Source organism: Bufo bufo, chromosome 5 (assembly GCF_905171765.1).
Source record: "Bufo bufo chromosome 5, aBufBuf1.1, whole genome shotgun sequence".
Classification (NCBI taxonomy): Eukaryota; Metazoa; Chordata; class Amphibia; order Anura; family Bufonidae; genus Bufo; species Bufo bufo.
The window spans coordinates 510,727,563-510,747,799 of NC_053393.1; the positions used below are offsets into that span (position 1 = coordinate 510,727,563).

General features: G+C 44.3%; 1 protein-coding gene across 2 annotated transcripts in view; it reads left to right on the plus strand.

The window, feature by feature from the left end:
• Positions 1-20,237, plus strand: part of C5H10orf67 (chromosome 5 C10orf67 homolog) — a 202,828-nt gene that overhangs the window by 21,944 nt on the left and 160,647 nt on the right. For both annotated transcript variants that reach the window (XR_005779333.1, XM_040434424.1), the window contains exon 5: positions 3,546-3,707. Coding sequence is in view for 1 of the 2 variants with exons in the window: in XM_040434424.1 (XP_040290358.1) it covers positions 3,546-3,707 (162 nt within the window). In the remaining variant the exon portion in view is untranslated. The remainder of the gene's footprint in view (positions 1-3,545; positions 3,708-20,237) is intronic.

The following is a 20,237-nucleotide window of genomic DNA, read 5'->3' on the forward strand; positions in this document are numbered from 1 at the left end:
GCACAGGCAGGAGCAGTGATGTGTTATGCAGACTTCCTACCTGTGCCCTCTTCACTCAGCTAAAGGCTTTGCATAGCACATTGGTGCAGGAAACCCTGCACCTATGTGCTGTGCCAGGATTTAGATGAAAGGGCACAGGCAGGAGCTTTGTATAACATATCACTGCTCCTGCCTGTGCCCACTTAGCTAAAAGCTCTGCGTAGCACATAGGTACAAGAAGCCCTGCATCTATGGGCTGTGCCAGGATTTAGCCAAGTGGAGTTGGCACGAGCAATGACATGTGCTCTTGCCTGAACTGAGCTTGCTGCAGTCAATATTCCAGCTAAACTGTGGAATCCATAAGCCTGTATACCACATACATGTCAGCGGTGTGCAAGTGAATGGATTCCAAAGCGCTATAGACACCCTAAACTTCCGGTGCTGTGTTTTTAGTGAAACAGTAAAATCGATAAGAAAGGTTTATTACAAAATGAGTTTCAGGCATTTAGATTTTTTCTATAAAAAAGTTGTCTAAGTTACTTTAATAAGCTTGTAAGTAGAGATGGCCAGTTCGCAGTGTTCGCCAGCGAACACATGCGATCTGCCATCTTAACTGACAAGTCCGGCGAGGCACAGGTAAGTCCTTACCTGTGCCTGTGCGCGAGCCGGTCTGAAATGAAATGCGGTCTCCAGGAGCAGGCAGTTCCGATAACGGCCCCTGGAGGCTGTTCTCGGAACTCCCTGCTCACGGAGACCACATTCATTTTAGACCGGCTCGCGCACAGGCACAGGTAAGGACTTACCTGTGCCTCGCCGGACTTGTCAGTTAAGATGGCAGATCACTTGTGTTCGCTGGCGAACACTGCGAACTGGCCATCACTGCTTGTAAGCCACATTTCTTGTGCAAAAATGGGATCCCCCCCCCTCTTTTAGATTACGCTCACCACTTTTGATAAAACTCCTCAATTTTGTTATGTTGCAGCCTTGTGCGAAAATAAAAAAAGTTTCCCCCCCCCATCATTCTGCACTCAGTACCTCATAATGACCATGTGAAAACAGAATTTTATACATTTTTGAAGATTTATTAAAAAGGAAAAACTTAAATTTCTCATGGACATAAGTATTCAGACCCTTTGCTATGACACTTGCAATTTTGCTCTGAGGGCCTCCCATTTCTCTTGATCATCTTTGAGATGTTTCTACACCTTGGTTGAAATCCCCTGAGGTAAATTCATTTGATTGAATATGATTTAGAAAGATATACCCCTGTCTATATGAGGCCTCACAGCCGACAATGTATATCAGAGAAAAACCCAAGCCATGAGGAGTAAACAACTGCCTGTAGAGCTCAGAGACAGGGTTGTGTGGAGGCACAGATCTGGAGAAGGGTACAAAATCATTTCTGAAAGTTCCCAAGAGCACAGTGGCCTCCATAATTCTTAAATGGAAGTTTGGAACAACCAGGACTCTTCCTAGAGCTGGCCGCCCCATCAAACTAAGCGATCAGAGGAGAAGAGCTTTAATCACTCTGGCTGAGCTTCAGAAAGAAGCTTCTCTTCAGTAAAAAACACATAAAATCCCACCTGGAGTTTTGTAAAAAAGCACCTAAAGGACTCTCAGACTGTGACAAACAGGATTCTCTGGTCTGATGAAACCAAGATTGAGCTTTTTGGCCTCATTTTTAGGCATCATGTCTGGAAGAACCCAGGCACTGCTCATCACCACCATCATCCCTACAGTGAAGCATGGTGGTGGCAGCATCATGCTCTGGGGTGTATTTCTGCAGCAGGGGCAAGGAGACTGTTCAGGGTTGAGGGAAAGCTGAATGGAGCAAAGTACAGATATTCTTAATAATAACCTGATCCAGAGATGCTCTGGACCTCAAACTAGGCTGAAGGTTCACCTTCCAACAAGACAATGACCCTAAGCACACAGTAAAGGCAACACAGCGGATTAGGGACAACTCTGTGAATGTCCTTGAGTGGCCCAGCCAGAGCCCTGACTTCAACCCAATCGACATCTCTTGAGAGACCTGAAAATGGCTTTCCACTGATGGTCCTCATCCAACCTGACAGAGCTTGAAAGGATCTGCAAAGAAAAAATCGCAAAAAATCCCCAAATCCAGGTGTACAAACCTCGTGGCATCATACCCAAGTGTAACGGTCACGTACACACACACACAGGGGGGAGGATAGTGACCACTGCGCTCCACCCTCACCCCTGGCCCTGCCTACTTGCCTCACGAGTCCTGATGACAGGGGACAACTGGACGGCAGTCCCTAACTTAGGATACGTGCGGGAAGGACAGACGAGACAAATAACGGATAGTGAACGGACCGGGTCAAAACCAAGAGGACAACGCAGTATAGAGGGATAAGCAAAGAATGGTCAGGAGAAGCCGGGGTCATAAATACCAGGAGAGTCGAGAAGTACCAAAGGAGTCCGCAAAGAATAGTCAGGTGGAAGCCGAGGTCAAAATACCAGGAGAGATGCGCAGTACAGGAGGAGCAGGCAAAGGATCGTCAGGGAACAGGATCAGGTAAGTACACAGGTATCCAACAAACACCAGGAACCTAAATTAACATGCAACCTGTGGCCAGCAGGCTGCCTGTATTTATAGTGGGGAGTGAGGGTCATGTGACGTGGCCAGCGTCACATGACCGACCAGTCGAGCACCGAGTGATCAGCTCGGCGCTCAAGGCAGACCTAAGAGCAGGGAGCCTCCTAGCTAGCAAAGCCGCCCTGGGAACGAGGTCAAACACAGATCCTCGCTCCCGAAGCTAAGCAGCAGGTCTGTGGCTGATGGGAGACCGAGTGCACCTTCGGCACCCCGTTACACCAAGAAGACTGGAGGCTGTAACCACTGCCAAAGATGCTTCAACAAAGTCCTGAGTAAAGGGTGTGAACACTTATGTCAATACAAGATTTTAGGTTTTGCTTTTCAATAAATTAGCAAAGACTTTCTAACATCCTGTTTTCACTTTGTCATTATGAGTGCAGAATCATTGGGGAAAACGTGAATATTTTTTTAATGTGAAAGGGTCTGAAGACTTTCCGAATGCATTGCATATGAATAGTGCTTTCTGATGCTTGTAGACATGATAAATGCTCTTGACGGTTTTTGTATTTGCATTAATGACTTTTGATATTTGAAGAGCAATGAAAGTTATGAGCTCAGAAGACAAGTCTAAAGTTCAAGCCGGCACGCCTGGCACACACACAAAGCTCCTCAGCACCTTTTGTGCATCCATTGTGGTCCCCTCCCAGACAGCCATATTGACCATATAAGACAAATACTGCACGTAATCTACATCTGTGCAAACCTTCCCGCATAGACGTGGAGTATGATTGAATGTAAGACTCTACATTTCTGACACCTGTTGCATAAACTGAATAGATTAAGCTATTTCAAAAATTGAAAAAAAATCACACTTTTTTGTGCTAAATGTGCAACTTTTGTACTTAAGAAAACTGACCTACGTCCTTTATTAAATTTCTTATGCTGGGTTATTGATGTGTTGGTATATTGTGTCTTGTATTTACTGTATACTTTTGCCTTTTGACAGAATCATTATTCTGGGAACTCAGAACTATTGAAAAGCAAAGATTCTCAAGCAGGTGCTGCAAAAATCCAAGAGTTGCGGAGGAAGATCATTGAGAAAGACCTGCTAATCCAGTCATTAGAGGCACAAATATCCGAACTGGTTGAAAATGAGTCACCTAAGCAGGTAACTGAGGTCACTCCACGGCTGATGATGGAACCATTGCTGATCCTAAAGTGGTTTTCCGAGCATTTTATACTGATGACCTATCCTCTGGATAGGTCATCAGTATCTGACCGGTGGGGGTCCGACACTCGGGACGCCTGCTGATCAGCTGCTTAAGGAGGCTGTGAGCACTGTGGCCTCCTCGCGGCTTACCAAGCACAGCTTCGCAAATAGCATCGCAGCTCAGCCCCATTCACTTGAAAGGGACTGAGCTGCATCTAGGCCCATGTGACCGATGAACTTGATGTCACTGGCCTAGGGGGTAAGCTATGAGGAGGCCACAGAACTATCTGGAGTGCTGCAGCCTATTTAAGGAATTAATGCAACTCCTGGGACCCCCACAGATCATATCAGATACTGATGACCTATCCTGAGGATAGGTCATCAGAATAGAACACTTGTAAAATCCCTTTAAAGGGAAAAACCGTTCATAATTTTTTTATGTGACTGATTCCATCATCTATAACATCACAGTGGTCGAGGTCCCTCAGGCTTTTGTGGCATATCCCTAGGGTATGCCAATAATGTCAGATAGGTGCGGGTCCCACCTCGGCATGCTCTCTATTCACTTCTATGGGAGTACTGAAAATAGCCAAGCAAGCTTAGCATAGAAATGAATGGAGAGCACACCGTGCAAGCATGGTCACTGCTCCATTCACTTCTATGGAACTGCTGGAAATAGCTGAGCCAGCTATCAACTATTTTTCGGTAGTCTTTTAAAAATGAATGGAGGTCGGCCACGCATGCACAGCTGTTCTCTGTTCACTTCTGGGGTCCTGTTCTTAAGATAGGAGCAGGTCCCACCTCTGGGACCTATCAGACTTTGGTGGCATATCCTATCCTATCATATGCCACCAATGTCTGAGATGAGATAACCTCGTTAAAGAAGTGTCATGAGACAACGGATGGATTGGTTGCCTCTGACAGGTGCCTCCTAATTCTAAATTGTTGCTCACGGTATATATTGTAAGTTATCAAATGTCGTGTTTATTTTATATTCTTTATTGGTGCTCACAGATCTTAATGTGTTTGACCCATATATATGATTACACGCTTTACATTTATTGTGGCCCCATTTATGGGAGCCCCTAGTACTCAGGCAAGTATGACACGCGTTAATAGTATTGTCAAGCATGCTATGAACCAACAACTGAACGGTTAAATAATGGGAGTGAAGTTGGGAGCTTCGGTAGACCATTATTTGCAACCTCTAGTCAAACAAATGCCATCAGAGATACAAAACATGTAGGTATTTAACGATAAACGGTGGATTAAGGAGTCCAAATGGCCGTCTGGTGATGTCCTAACTTTGTAATCTTCCATCCCGCTCCAGCGCCAGAAGCAGACAGCACCATCTATATTGGACTGATCTGGTTACTGCATCTTTTCCCATTGAAGCCTGCAGTGACGAGCTCAGTCCACTACAAAGTAGATGGCGCTGTCTGCTTCCCTCAACGGAGCTGCTGCTGTCAGCAGTAATGCTGTGTGTCGGACTCTCGCCTATCAAGAGGATAGGCCATCACTTAAAAGGGGGATAACCCCTTTAAATCTTCCCTGTATAGGTTTAATCCGTGTAACTTTCAATTATGACGTATTTACAAGCTCAGCCTGACAGCATTATGCCATGCTGACGTCTGACCCACCATACTTTGCCATCTGCTCATACATATACAATAGAAGTGCTATGATGGGTTTGCACATACATCTTCCCACATACATACAGCAGCCTGTGCTGCTATGTCTGAACACGTGTGCTCACCAACATCATCATAGGTCACCCTAGAAAAACTTGTATGGGCTCCACTGACCATTGAATATACTGCATTGTAACATAGTTCTTAAGGCTGAAAAAAAAAGACTTAGGTAGGGGGTCATTTATTAAGTCCGGAGTTTTAAACGCCGGTCTTAATAAGACCCTGCGCTGGTGGTGGATCTGCCAAAGTTCTGTAGAGGCGCCGGCCTTTACATGACTTCGGCAGATCCTGCGCCAGTCTAAATGTAATCCAGCTTCCTAGCTGTCATATAGACCATTTCCTACACCTAAAACAGGCGTAGAAGATGACCTGCCGGCCCGTCCCCGCCCACGCCATGCCCACTTTTTTAGACCTGGCGCGGTTGGGGAAAATAACCACATACTACACCAGAAATACACCTAATATAGTCTTTAATTAATGACCCTCTCGCACACAGATAGAAATCTCAGCATGCAGTGATATAAGTAAATGATTACAGCTGTGGTCTGAGTAGACACAGGGTTTTGCTACAAGGGCATGAAAGTGCTTCTCCCGCTGCCCCATAAAAAGGCTCTCAGAGGCTACTTTTGGGTAGGGTACCTCTTTGTGACTGGTCATTGACTAATAGACATGTCTCTACGATGCACTCGAAGACATTTTACCCAGTTGACAAACTTTGAGAGGGGGCACATCACTGGACTGAGAGAAGCAGGATGGTCATTTTGACAAATTGCCTGTCATCTAGGGGCGGTTGTGACCTAGCTGTTAGGAGGCGTTGGGAGCAGTGTTTACACGAGGGAGCGCACACACGGTGAACAGACCGCCAGTAGAGAGGATGGTTTGATCCCCCGACAAGCATGAGCAGCTCCCACTTGGAACCGAAGTTTTGAGCAAAGCGACTTCGAATCTAGCATCCGAAGCTCACTTCGCTCATCACTAATCATTACATTCACACATTGAAAGTTTCATTAGATTCCGAAAACTCCTTCTTGGTGCAGTATTATTTTTTGTCAATCAGTGTATATATGAGTGTATATAATTCATCCACCACTAGGGGGCGCTATAAACACATGGATTTATACAGTTGGTATTTAACTCAATTAGATGCTGTATAACATTTTCAGCGTGGATTTGAGGGCACACTACAGATTTTAAGATGGTACGTTCTGGATTTTCTCCATTGATTTCACCTAATCTGCTCCTTAAGGGTACTTTCACATGGGATGGATACACTGTTTCGTTACAATGGATTTGTCTGTGCCAAATCCACAGCTTTTTACAGTCCCAGCAAAGTGGATGAGATTTTAAGAAATTTTATCCACACCCTGCAAAAAAAAATAAAAAAATCCAGCTGTGCCAATTTTAAATACGCAGCATGTCCGGGTATGCTGCAGATATCTACTGCAAACTTCACCACTTGCAATGCACAGGGTGCAATATAGGAGCAAGAAAGCAAAATTAGGCCTCATGCACACGACCGTATTTTGTTTCCGGACCGTGTCCGATCCGTTTTTTTTTTTTTGCGGATAGGATGCGGACCCATTAATTTCAATGGGTCTGCAAAAAACGCGGACAGCACACCGTGTGCTGTCCGCATCAGTATGTCCGTTTCGTTGCTCCGCAAAAAAAATAGTGCATGTCCTATTTTTTTCTAGTTTGCGGACAAGGATAGGCATTATTACAATGGATCCGCAAAAAAAACGGATCCGTACGGAACGTCATCCGTTTTTTTTGCAGATCCGCGAATTTGAGGACCGCAAAACACATACAGTCGTGTGCATGTAGCCTTAAGTGAATGTTTTACCTGTTTTACCTGTTTTACCATCATGTCACGGAGTCTTCAACGGAGCCTTAGGCCTCCTGCACACGACCGTATGGCTTTTTCAGTGTTTTGCGGTCCGTTTTTCACGGATCCGTTGTTCCGTTTTTGTTTCCGTTGTGTTTCCGTTTCTGTTTTGTTTTTCCGTTCCGTTTTTCTGTATTGCATATACAGTATACAGTAATTACATAGATAAAATTGGGCTGGGCATAACATTTTCAATAGATGGTTCCGCAAGGAACGGAAACGGAAGACATACGGATGCATTTCCGTATGTGTTCCGTTTTTATGCGGACCCATTGACTTGAATGGAGCCACGGAACGTGATTTGCGGGCAATAATAGGACATGTTCTATCTTTGAACGGAAAAACGGAAACGGAATGCATAAGGAAGTATTACTTTACTGAGAGAGTAGTGGATGCATGGAATAGCCTACCTGCAGAAGTGGTAGCTGCAAATACAGTGAAGGGGTTTAAGCATGCATGGGATAGGCATAAGGCCATCCTTCATATAAGATAGGGCCAGGGGCTATCCATAGTACTCAGTATATTGGGCAGACTAGATGGGCCAAATGGTTCATATCTGCCGACACATTCTATGTTTCTATGTTACCGTACTTCCGTTCCGCAAAAAGATCGAACATGTCCTATCTTTTTGCGGAACAGGCGGATCCCATTCACTTTATGGGTCCGCGATCCGATGCGGCTGACCTACGGCCGGCGATTGTGCATTGCGGCCCGCAGCACGGGCACGGGTCACACACGTTCGTGTGAACTCGGCCTTAGTATTGAGCTTTGGCTACTTAAAGTTACAAGCATGAAACTCACCGCCATAGTATTATTCCCTTCAATGGGAAGAATCACAGTGACCTTGCGACTATCACAGTTTTCTAAGAAATTCTAAGCGCACGGTTGCTTATGAATTTTTTCCCCTCAAAATGAATAATAGAAGTTTGATTGTGAAAGCAATTTTGATGAAGCTTGCACTGCGTGCCGCTGCCAGTAGCAGTGTGAGCCCGAACCATATTGGTGTGCCTTTACTACATGTCCTGTCCAATCTCGCCCTCTAGTGGCATGCTTCAGAATATATCTAAAGAGAAATTCAACTCTGGTTCATTTACAGTCTCCGTCTCTGCTATCTAAGACTACTTCCACACGTTGCGGATTCTCGTCCGGAACATCCGCAGCGTATTACAGTACCCGCAAAGTGGATGAGATTACACAAATATCATGTACACTTAGCTTTTTTTCTTCCATGCGAAAAATTGACCTGCTGTGCGGATTTTGAAATCTGCAGCATGTCAAATTGTTGGTGCGATTTTCGGTGCGGATTTCACCCTTTTCAATGGAAGCATGAGACCTATGGCAAAATCGCATCACATATGCAATAAAATCCGCAAATAACACAAGTGGATTTTGTGCGGTTCGATGTGGAGTTACGCGAGTCTTACCTGCAATCCTTGTGCAGGTAGCCTGAGGCCTCAAACACATGACCATGTCGGTTTTGCAGTCCACAAATCGTGAATCTGCAAAATACGGATGCGGTCCATGTGTCGTCAGCTTTATATTATATTATATATTATATGTTTTCAATGGGTCAGTGGTCTGCATTTTGTAGTGACTGGCGATATAGGCTACTTTCACACCTGCGTTCGGTGCGGATCCGTCTTGTATCTGCACAGATGGATCCGCACTGATAATGTAAATGCTTGTATCCGTTCAGAACGGATCCGTTTGCATTATTCTTAAAAAAAAAAAAGTCTAAGTCAAAACGGATCCGTCCTGACTTACATTGAAAGTCAATGGAGGACGGATCCGTTTTCAATTGCACCATATTGTGTCAGTGAAAATGGATCCGTCCCCATGGACTTACATTGTAATTCAGGACGGATCCGTTTGGCTTTGCATCGTCAGGCGGACATCAAAATGCTGCAAGCAGCGTTTTGGTGTCCGCCTTCAGAGCGGATTGGAGGCTGAACGGAGGCAAACTGAGGCATTCTGAGCGGATCCTTATCCATTCAGAATGCATTGGGGCTGAACTGATCCATTTTGGGCCACTTGTGAGAGCCCATGATGGATCTCACAAGCGGACGCAGAAACCCCAGTGTGAAAGTAGCTTAGACAGCGCTTTACCGGCAGCCGTGCGACTTGATTAAATCTACGCCAGCTCCCTTGCTGGCGTAGATTTAAGTCATTTTCTACGCCAAAAACAGGGGTACAAAATGATGAATCAGACCAGCCTGTCGAAGCCACGTCCCCTTTTCTCGGAACTGGAAAAAAAAGGAGTAAGTTGCATACATGGGGGAAAAAGGGATAGATTTTTCCGCAAAACACCTTTGCAACAAAATCTGTGCCTTATATATGCCAAAAAGTGGCTTATATTTTATAATAAATGACCCCCATAGTCTCTCTTTTTGTAGAACAGACATAAGGATGCGGAAAGCACACAGACCATCCATGTGCTTTCTGCATGTCCGTTCTGCAAAAAGTTAGAATATGTCCTATAGTTGTCTACCAAATTTGGACTACAGACCCATCGAACTCAATGGATCCACAAAAAAGTGCAGATGCAAGACAGACCGCAAAATGGATACACAGCCCAATAGACTTGATATTTTTTCTCTTATGTAGAAGAGTTCAGGCCTGGCAAAGGGCCTACCAGTATTATAAAAAAATCTGAGCTCTCCTCAATCTATTCTAGCAATAGGAAACTCTCTAGTTATGATTTTGAAGGACAGGCAGGGGAGCTCTGGGCCTAGGAGACTAACAGAGACCTGTACTCAGCAGAGCCCTCAAGCAGAATCCAGTGTCACCGTGTTTTGTGAAATTTGGCATGTGCACCTATCACAGATGCGGTAAGGTCCTCCATCCTCATGACCTCCAGAATTTTACTAAACCAGAGAGCTATGGTTGGGTCCGACATCTGTTCCCACAGACATGGGATACAAGCCCTTGCTGCATTAACCAAATGACGTACCACAGACTTCCTATAAGTTGACAAGGGGATGTCACTATGGTGAAGCAAAAAGAAGGCAGATGACTTAGGGAGAACATGAGAAGTAAATTCCCCAAAAGATGTTTAGAATTCTTCCTCGTTTGTTTCCACGCCTCCAGCACAATGGGGAGATGGTTGGAAATAGAGAGTAAAGTTTACAGGGCGCCCTATACCACCAGAAGAGGACCTTGAAACCAACCTCCTGGGTTTTACTAGCAATTGAGGTCTCATGTATCAATGTAAAGAGACGATCCTTCTGTTCCATTGTGAATGTGATAACCAAGTCCAGTTCCCAAGGACCGGCCAGGGCACTGGCTCCGAGATGTCACTAAGAGCCTGTGTCGTAATCCAGGCTTGGTATCACAGCTCAGCCCCATTCACTTCAATGTGATCAATGAAATCAACATCATATGGCCTAGGCAAAGCGAGAAGGTGCTACTGCGAGTGCCACTGCTTTCTCAAACAGCTGTTTGGGGGGATCCCGGGTGTCGGACTCCAACCAATCAGATACTGATAAACTTTCCTGAAGATAGGTCATCAGTTAAAAAGTCTCGGAAAAATAACCCTTTAAGTGAATATCTGAATTGCTCTTGATCTCAAGTACAAGGCAGGGTTCCTCCCCCTCCTTTTATCTGCTATCCTTCTGGAACCTCTAGTTTTAGACCAACGGTAGGAAAGAGTCACTGTATATGCAGGCGATGTTCTTCTTTTCCTCTCGGAGACCAGGATATCTCACTCGACTGCTCTGAGGATTACAGACAAGTTTGGGGACTTCTCAGGTTTAAGGATAAATCAGTCATACTGATGGCCTTGGAAGACGTAGGATCCCCTCCTCAATTAGCCATCTCTATATTACCACCAGGTGTTAGCTTCATATATTTGAGGATAGTTATATCTAGAGATATATTTTAGAGTTTTGGAGATTAAACATTTTCCCGCTTTTAGCCTATTTTAGAAACAAAGTAGATTCCTGGCTGAAATGACCTTTTACAATGGCAGAAAAACCCTAAACTAAACGGTGTCATTTCTTAAAATTTTATATGTATTCAATAACTGTCCAATACCTTTACAACAAGATACTTTCAAAAATATTAATAATATCCGTCCCAAACATAAGAACTTATTATCTGAGTGACCAAATATGGACAAATTGTGGGTTGGCGTCATTTTACATATTCATTCCGGATAAAACGTTTGATCTGTTTTTCACACATTAGAATCCAGGTTGTTGGCGGCTATCTATATAGAGTTAAAGGGAACCTGTCATCAACTTTATGCTGATCTCACTGAGGGCAGTATAATATAGTGACAGAAATGCTGATTTCAGCGGTGTGTCACTCATGAGCTAAAAGTAAGTGGTTGCCGAGAACCAGCATCATAATCATTGCAGCCCAGGCCTGGAAAAGAGTCCAATCTACCTGAGAAGAGTCCTGGTTATTATAATCTCCTGCTCTCCTGTCCATCTGCTGATGATTGGCAGTTCTCTCCTAGAGAGAAAGGGAGAAAACTAGGTAGAAGCCTGTAATCATCAGCAGGTGGGCAGGAGAGCAGGACTCTTCTCAGGTGGCCATGACTCTTCTCCAGGCCCAGTCTGCAATGGTCGTGATGTTGGTTCTCGGCAACCACTTACTTTTAAATTATAAATGACAGACCGCTGAAATCAACTCACCTGTCTCTACTTTATCCTGCCGTTAGTATGGGCAGCACAAAGGTTATGACAGGTTCCCCTTAAGCCAATGTTACAATGTATTTGTAGGTCCTTGACAAGTATGAAAGAAGTTTTTAACCTCTTGCCACCCCAGATACATAATACTACTTCAGCAGGCACGAGAAGTGTAAGCAGTGGGATCACAAGCTGATCCTGCGCCATACACGGCAGTTTCCGACTGTTTAATACAGCTGGAACCTGGCCGCAATAACCAGGATCAATGAAAATGCCGATCCCTGTCATTTAACCCCCTCAGAAGAGCATTACATCTCAGCGTAAGGTGTGCGTCACTGCAGAGCGGCTCCCTCTGGTCACAGTGATGGTCTGACTGAGAGGGTTCAGGAAGACTGCCTGCCCTGCTAAGAGGAAGTTAAAGAGCCAGGACAGGAAGTAAAATACATGGCTGAAAAAAATTATATCCAGAAAACCATCCACCCGTTTTTATAAAAAAAAAAAAAAAAAGTTGTAGTTTCCCTTTTAAGCATTAATTAGACATGCAAATCCGTAAGCCAGAAATCTCGCAATTAAAATGAAATCCATTTTCTGAACTTCTCCCTGTCATTATATGTAGCCGCACATGGCGTGATTTTTATTTTTTTCCCGTAGTGAATGGAGTGCCTAGAAAACCACCAACATACAAATCTCTCAGAGGTGTGGAAACGACCATGCAATCAATTAAAGGGGTTCTGCAGTTTGTTTAAACTGATGATCTATCCTCTGGATAGATCATCAGCTTCTGATCAGTGGGAGTCCGACACTCGGGACCCCCACCGATCAGCTGTTTGAGAAGGCAGCGGCGCTCCAGCAGCGCCGCGGCCTTCTCACTGTTTACCGCAGGCCCAGTGACATCACGACTTCAACTGGCCTGGGCGGAGCTAAGCTCCATTCAAGTGAACAGAGCTTAGCCGCGCCCAGGCCAGTGATACTAGTCGTGACGTCACTGGGCCTGCGGTAAACAGTGAGAAGGCCGTGGCGCTGCTGGAGCGCCGCTGCCTTCTCAAACAGCTGATCGGCAGGGGGGCCTGGGTGTCAGACCCCCGCCGGTCAGATGCTAACAGTTTAAACAAAGTGCAGAACCCCTTTAATAAAGAGCTGTAGTACAGTTACACAGGCAGAGAGGTCAATGGTTTCCCCCCTGTATAAGGCTACTTTTACATCTGCATCCGTTCAGAACATATCCGGTTGTATTATATCCCAAATGAACAAGATGGATCCGGTGTTCTAACAAAAATCCTTACTCATGAAAATACCTTACCCCTCATGACTTCTGGGTGTGTGCGCTTCAACTTCCGGGGATGTGCGCCTCAGCGCAAGCGCACTACCACGCCACTGGTAAGGTAAAATTACAGGGAGCGCTGACTCAAGGAAACCGCGCGTGCGCCCTCAGGGGTAAGGAGATCTGACGGTCTTTTCTCCTTACCCTCACATGGCGCACGCGCGGATTGTGAAATCTCCTTACCCTCACAAGGGTTAGGGTTATACCCGCCAATATGCTGCACTCACCCCCCAGATGGCTGATAGTGCTGGGAGCCAAAGGAGATTTCACAATCCGCACGTGCGCAGTGTGAGGGTAAGGAGAAAAGACCGTCAGATCTCCTTACCCCTGAGGGCGAAGGTCCCTGTAGTTTTACCTTACCCGTGCCGTGGTAGTGCGCTTGCGCTGAGGTGCAAACCCCCGGAAGTTGAGGCGCACACCCCCCGAGGTCACAAGGGGTAAGTTATTTTCACGAAGTAAGGATTTTTGGTAGAACACCGGCACTAAATCCATTGTAAGTCAATGGGCGCTGGATCCGTGTCGTGTTTTTTCGCCTTGATCAGTATCCCATGACTCGCTCAAAAATGCTGCTTGCAACGCTTTTGTGAGCATCATGGGAACTAAACGGAATGCATTCTGGAGCACTGCGTTCAGTTTTGTCCCCATTGACAATGAATGGGGGGGACAAAGCTGAAGCATTTTCCTCCGATATTGAGATCCTGTGACGGATCTCAATACTGGAAAGAAGAACGCTGATGTGAAAGTAGCCTAACAATGCAGCAATAAAAATCATCATATAGCGTTCAGTCCTGGGAAAAGCTGGGTTACCCAGACTGTGAGCACTTTGATGGTTCCTGGTTATCTCTTCACTCTAAAGCCTAAAATGACCAAGAAATCCATAATTAGGAAAACACAGCGACTTTTATTAGTACGTCTTTTTTATGGTTTTGTCCAAATAAAAAAATAACATAAAAAAAGCTAGTCCCCTGGAAGACCACCTGTATATGCACAGCATAGACGTCTGATATCTGCTCTAGCTGCTGTTTTGTCACCTCCTGCATTATCCGCATTCATCGGGGGCTCAATATTTCTGCAGATCATTAGACTCTATAACAGGAATTGATAGCAGCATTAATATGCAGTATAACCCCCATCCTTGCTCCGCACTGCTGACATCCTAATCTCGCTTGCTGTTTGGCGTAACCTCATTGGCTCCCGGCTTCAATAAGTCAAAATCTACTGCTGTGGACAGATGGCGCAGAGAATACTATAACAAAACCTGAAAATTAAAGTGTAACAGATGACTGTAGCTACAGAGGACGGTCTCTTTGTTCATCTTGCTAATGAGCATCTTCATAGAGGCAGGAGACTGAATAGATAATGACTTGCAGTTCCCTGCTCTGACAGATGATGGCGCAAGAGATAAACATTAGCCACATGGAGAAAAAGCTCCAAGCGATAGTGGTTAGAAAGCCACATCATCAACCCCGCGACCAGTGGAGCTGCCATTGTGGGGGGATCTTTATATGGAGAGAGGGTTTGATCACACAATACAGACATGCTACAGGTTTTTAGTTTGGATTTTGCATTAGGCTACTTTCACACTGGCGTTTTGGCTTTCCGTTTGTGAGATCCGTTCAGGGCTCTCACAAGCGGTCCAAAATGGATCAGTTTTGCCCTAATGCATTCTGAATGGGAAAGGATCCGCTCAGAAAGCATCAGTTTGCCTCCGTTCCGTCTCCATTCCGCTTTGGAGGCGGACACCAAAACGCCGCTTGCAGCGTTTTGGTGTCCGTCTGACGAAACTGAGCCAAACGGATCCGTCCTGGCACACAATGTAAGTCAATGGGGACGGATCCGTTTTCTATGACACAATCTGGCACAATAGAAAACGGATCCGTCCTCCATTGACTTTTAATGGTGTTCAAGATGGATCCGTCTTGGCTATGTTAAAGATAATACAAACGGATCCGTACTGAACGGATGCAGACGGTTGTATTATCTGAACGGATCCGTCTGTGCAGATCCATGACGGATCCGCACCGAACGCGAGTGTGAAAATAGCCTAACAAGAACGGCAAATTCACAATTAACGGATTTGCAACCAACTCCCTGGCAGATTTTATGTTTATCGTGTATTCAGCCGGAGCATTGGTGCCGCCCCCTATCTTATTCGTTACATCAGATTTTATGTTTATGTTCCCTACGGCCTCATCGGAAAGAACAGATCTACAAAATACGGATACCTTCCCTATGCAATCCTTCCCCCCCCCCCCCCCCCCCAAAATGGACCAGAATAAAACATGTTTTTAATAATTTATGGAATGGAAAAACAGAAAACACTGAGCGGTGATTGGCCGGATGGAAATAAATGGGTGAGCGTGCCATCCTTAAGGTGTGTGGATGAGACCTAATTCCTAGAAGTCTTTTTATAGAGAACAACTGCAGGGGCTAGTGTCGGACCGGGATGCCTTGGGCCCACCAGTAAAAATGTATCCTGGGGGCCCACTGTAAAGCTACATGCACATATTATCTGTTTCCATGCTGGCGGGCAGCGGCAAGACTCTTCAAGATGATGATGGGGGCCTTTCAGAAGACAGGTCTCTGATGAAAGATGGTACCGGTTGGCCGGCCTCTGTACCTACAAGTCATCTCGCGCATCTATAATAATAAATTGGGTAGTTTGTTAAAGGGTCACTAACTTTTCACAAAACCTTTGATATGTCATAAAGTTTAGATCGGTTGGGGGTCTGAATACTGAGACCCCCACAATCCCTAGAACGAGGGAAGAGAAGCGCGCACGCATATTGTACTCTCTTCTCATTGCCGAGGATGAAATCAAGATGGGCCCATAGATTTTTACGGATCCTGTCTTGTGCAGTGAGGAGAGAGAGCGATATAAGGAACCTCGTTCTAGGTATTGGTGGAGGTCTCAGCACTCAGACCTCCACCGATCACAGCTTTTGATAGGTCTCTATGGCATTAAAAGTTTTGTTAAAATATAGTGACCCTTTCAGTAATCTACACAAATATTTTTGGAAGCCTAGACTGGTTGAGATTCTGTACGCTGCCTGTGCAGTATGCCATGTGCCAGGGGGTGGGGGGGCTAGGGGCCCATCTTTTAGACTTGTGTTACATGCAGATTTGGTTCAGATTATTCTGTGGAATCACTGGAAAATCAAACTTTGTGCATTGCTAAGGGTGAAATCCGCCATACAAATCTGCATCATTAATTGCCATGTTGTGAATTTAAGGCTATGTTCACACAGCATGCTTGCATTTTCCACACCAAAATCCACACGTAATCCGCTCTCAATATATTGTTTTTAATGGTTAGCCAAAAATTCATTAGTGTACTGCTTGATGAAGTGCTCTTTATGGATGAATGTCACCGTTACTCTCTATAGATCAAAATCTGATAATCACTAGTAATTTCCAAAATCTGATAATCACTAGTAATCCCCGACGCGTTTATTCACTTTAATCTGAAGTGATTATCAGATTTTGGGAATTACTAGTGATTATCAGATTTTGATCTATGGAGAGTAACGGTGACATTCATCCATAAAGAGCACCATTTATTCTTAACTTTTTTCATCCTGGAGCATTTTTTATGTAGGGAAATTTAGGGACCGGTTAGCACTAGGTTCGGGGACAGGGAACCTCCACCATCAGGGGGCCGCCCTGGGCACAGCAGACCTCTAGGGATTCTAGGGGTAGCTGGTTCCTGTTTCTAACCCTGCAATTATCGGGCTAGAACTTTTTTCCCCGTACCCATCTAATTAAGTGTATACCGTGTCATTATGTGTGTTTTTCGTCTAAGGGGCTACTACTCCCCCACTGAGTAATCTCAGTTAATGTAGTCTTTTCACTGTTGGTATATACATACCTATACCCACTTTAATACAAACCGGATTCCAAAAAAGTTGGGACACTATACAAATCGTGAATAAAAACTGAATGCAATGATGTGGAGGTGCCAACTTCTAATATTTTATTCAGAATAGAACATAAATCACGGAACAAAAGTTTAAACTGAGAAAATGCACCATTTTAAGGGAAAAATATGTTGAATCAGAATTTCATGGTGTCAACAAATCCCCAAAAAGTTGGGACAAGGCCATTTTCACCACTGTGTGGCATCTCCCCTTCTTCTTACAACACTCAACAGACGTCTGGGGACCGAGGTGACCAGTTTCTCAAGTTTAGAAATAGCAATGCTCTCCCTGGCCCAGTGAAAACGCCTGAGCTTGTGGATCTTGCTTAGAAATGGCTTCTTCTTTGCACTGTAGAGTTTCAGCTGGCAACGGCGGATGGCACGGTGGATTGTGTTCACTGACAATGGTTTCTGGAAGTATTCCTGAGCCCATTCTGTGATTTCCTTTACAGTAGCATTCCTGTTTGTGGTGCAGTGTCGTTTAAGGGCCCGGAGATCACGGGCATCCAGTATGGTTTTACGGCCTTGACCCTTACGCACAGAGATTGTTCCAGATTCTCTGAATCTTCGGATGATGTTATGCACAGTTGATGATGATAGATGCAAAGTCTTTGCAATTTTTCGCTGGGTAACACCTTTCTGATATTGCTCCACTATCTTTCTGCGCAACATTGTGGGTATTGGTGATCCTCTACCCATCTTGGCTTCTGAGAGACACTGCCACTCTGAGAAGCTCTTTTTATACCCAATCATGTTGCCAATTGACCTAATTAGTGTTAATTGGTCTTCCAGCTCTTCGTTATGCTCAAATTTACTTTTTCCAGCCTCTTATTGCTACTTGTCCCAACTTTTTGGGGATTTGTTGACACTGTGAAATTTTGAATCAACGTATTTTTCCTTTAAAATGATACATTTACTCGGATTAAACGTTTGATCTGTCATCTACGTTCTATTACAAATAAAATATTGACATTTGCCATCTCCACATCATTGCATTCAGTTTTTATTCACAATTTGTTTAGTGTCCCAACTTTTTTGGAATCCGGTTTGTATTTAATAAAGGTATTTTTTAAAAAGTCACTTCTTTTTTCATACATGCCCTTTACTTTAAAAACTATTGTGACAATATATCTCATTATAAAATCTTTAATACGGATAGTAATCAAGTTCAATCTTGGTTTCGTCAGACCAGAGAATCTTGTTTCTTACAGTCTGAGAGTCTTTTAGGTGCTTTTTGCAATCTCCAGTGTGGCTTTCATGTGTTTTTACTGAGGAGAGGCTGCCATAAAGCCCAGATTGGTGGAGTACTTCAGTAATGGTCGACCTTCTAGAAGTTTCTCCCATCTGCACACAGCATTGTTGGAGCTCAGCCAGAGTGACCATTGGGTCCTTGGTCACCTCCCTTACCAACGCCCTTCTCCCCTTATTACTTAGTTAGGTGGGACGTCCAGCTGTAGGAAGAGTCCTGGTTGTTCAAAACATTTTCCTTTTAAAAATTATGGAGGCCTCTGTGATCTTGGGAACTTTCAGTGCAGCAGAAAACTTTATTGTACCCTTCTCCAGATCTGTGTCTCCACACAATCCTGTCTCTGACCTGTACAGGCAGTTCTTATCTCCTCACGGCTTGGTTTTGGCTCTGATATGCATTGTCAACTGTGAGAGACAGGGGTATATCTTTCGAAGTCATGTCCAGTCAACTGAATTTACCACAGGTGTACTCCAATCAAGGTGTAGGAACGGGAGGCCCTCAGAGCTAAATTTCAAGCATACCAAAGAATCTGAATAGTTATGTCCATGCAAAATATTAGTTTTTCCTGTTTTAATAAATTTGCAAAAAAATTATAAAAGTCTGTTTTTACTTTTTCATTATGGGGTATTGAGTACAGAACGATAGGGAAAAACTTTTTTTTTCTTCATTTTAGCAGAAGGCCGCAACATAAAATGTGAAAAACTGAAAGAGTTTCCAAATGCATTGTACCAGCTATGTCCACTACACAACGGATGTTAATGTGTAGTTCTGTCACCGGAGCTACTGCAGAGCAGCTGATTGGGGTAGGTGTGGGGTATCAGACCACCGCCTATCAGATATTGATGAAACCAATATAAAAGCACTGGAAAACCCTTTTAAACCTGTTGGAACTTTTCCTATAGTTGCAAGCCAATTACATTTTCCTCATAGGAATTATTATCACAGTCTCATCTGTGATTTTACCACAACCCTTAGTCACCATGCAGGCCAAGCCTAAAAACACATTTATCAAAACTAAAAGATATTGTGGCCTTGCTTCTAGTAGAAACCAATCACAGAGCAGCTTTAAAGTGAGGTTAAATTCTAAAGTATTATAAATCTGCCCAGCCTCCTTGCGCCTGCACTGGCCACTTTATTTGAAAAGTGGTAAGATGGAGAAAAACCACCAAAAAATCTAAAATTTCCAAAATTAGCAACTTTTTTATGCCAAGAAAATAGCATAAGGAGTCTCATAAATACCATCTTTTAGTTGGCTTAGTTTCCACCAGAATTTTGTGGCGAAATTCAGCCACAATTTTGACGCACATTGTCACGTCTTAAGCCACGCCCTTCCTTGTCAAGTATGGCGTAAAAACCCTTAATAAAGGTAGTGTTAGCCAAGTGAAGTTGCAGTAGTAAATCTGCCCCAGTGTGTGTAAAGGAGACCTAACGGGAATGTATTATCAGAATAGTGCCCTCTCTTTGTCAGAACCAACCCGTGATTACAGCTGAGTGCTGGGGGTCCTACAATCCACACTGCCACTGTGGCTGTCTTTGAAGAAGGGGTTTTCTTCCTGAGACAGCCCTCATAGAGTATGGACTGTAAATTCAATGGGAAAAATCAGCTTGAGTTACATGATTTTGTTGCGGAATTCACGTTTTGCATTGCAAAGGGTGAAATCCATGTAGGAAATCCGCAGCATAAATTGACATATGGCAATTTAAATTTCCTCAGGTAAATTTCCACTGCAGATTTTTTTCTGCTGTATGTGGATGGGATTTGGTAAAATCTAATTTTGCTTGTAGGGTAACATGC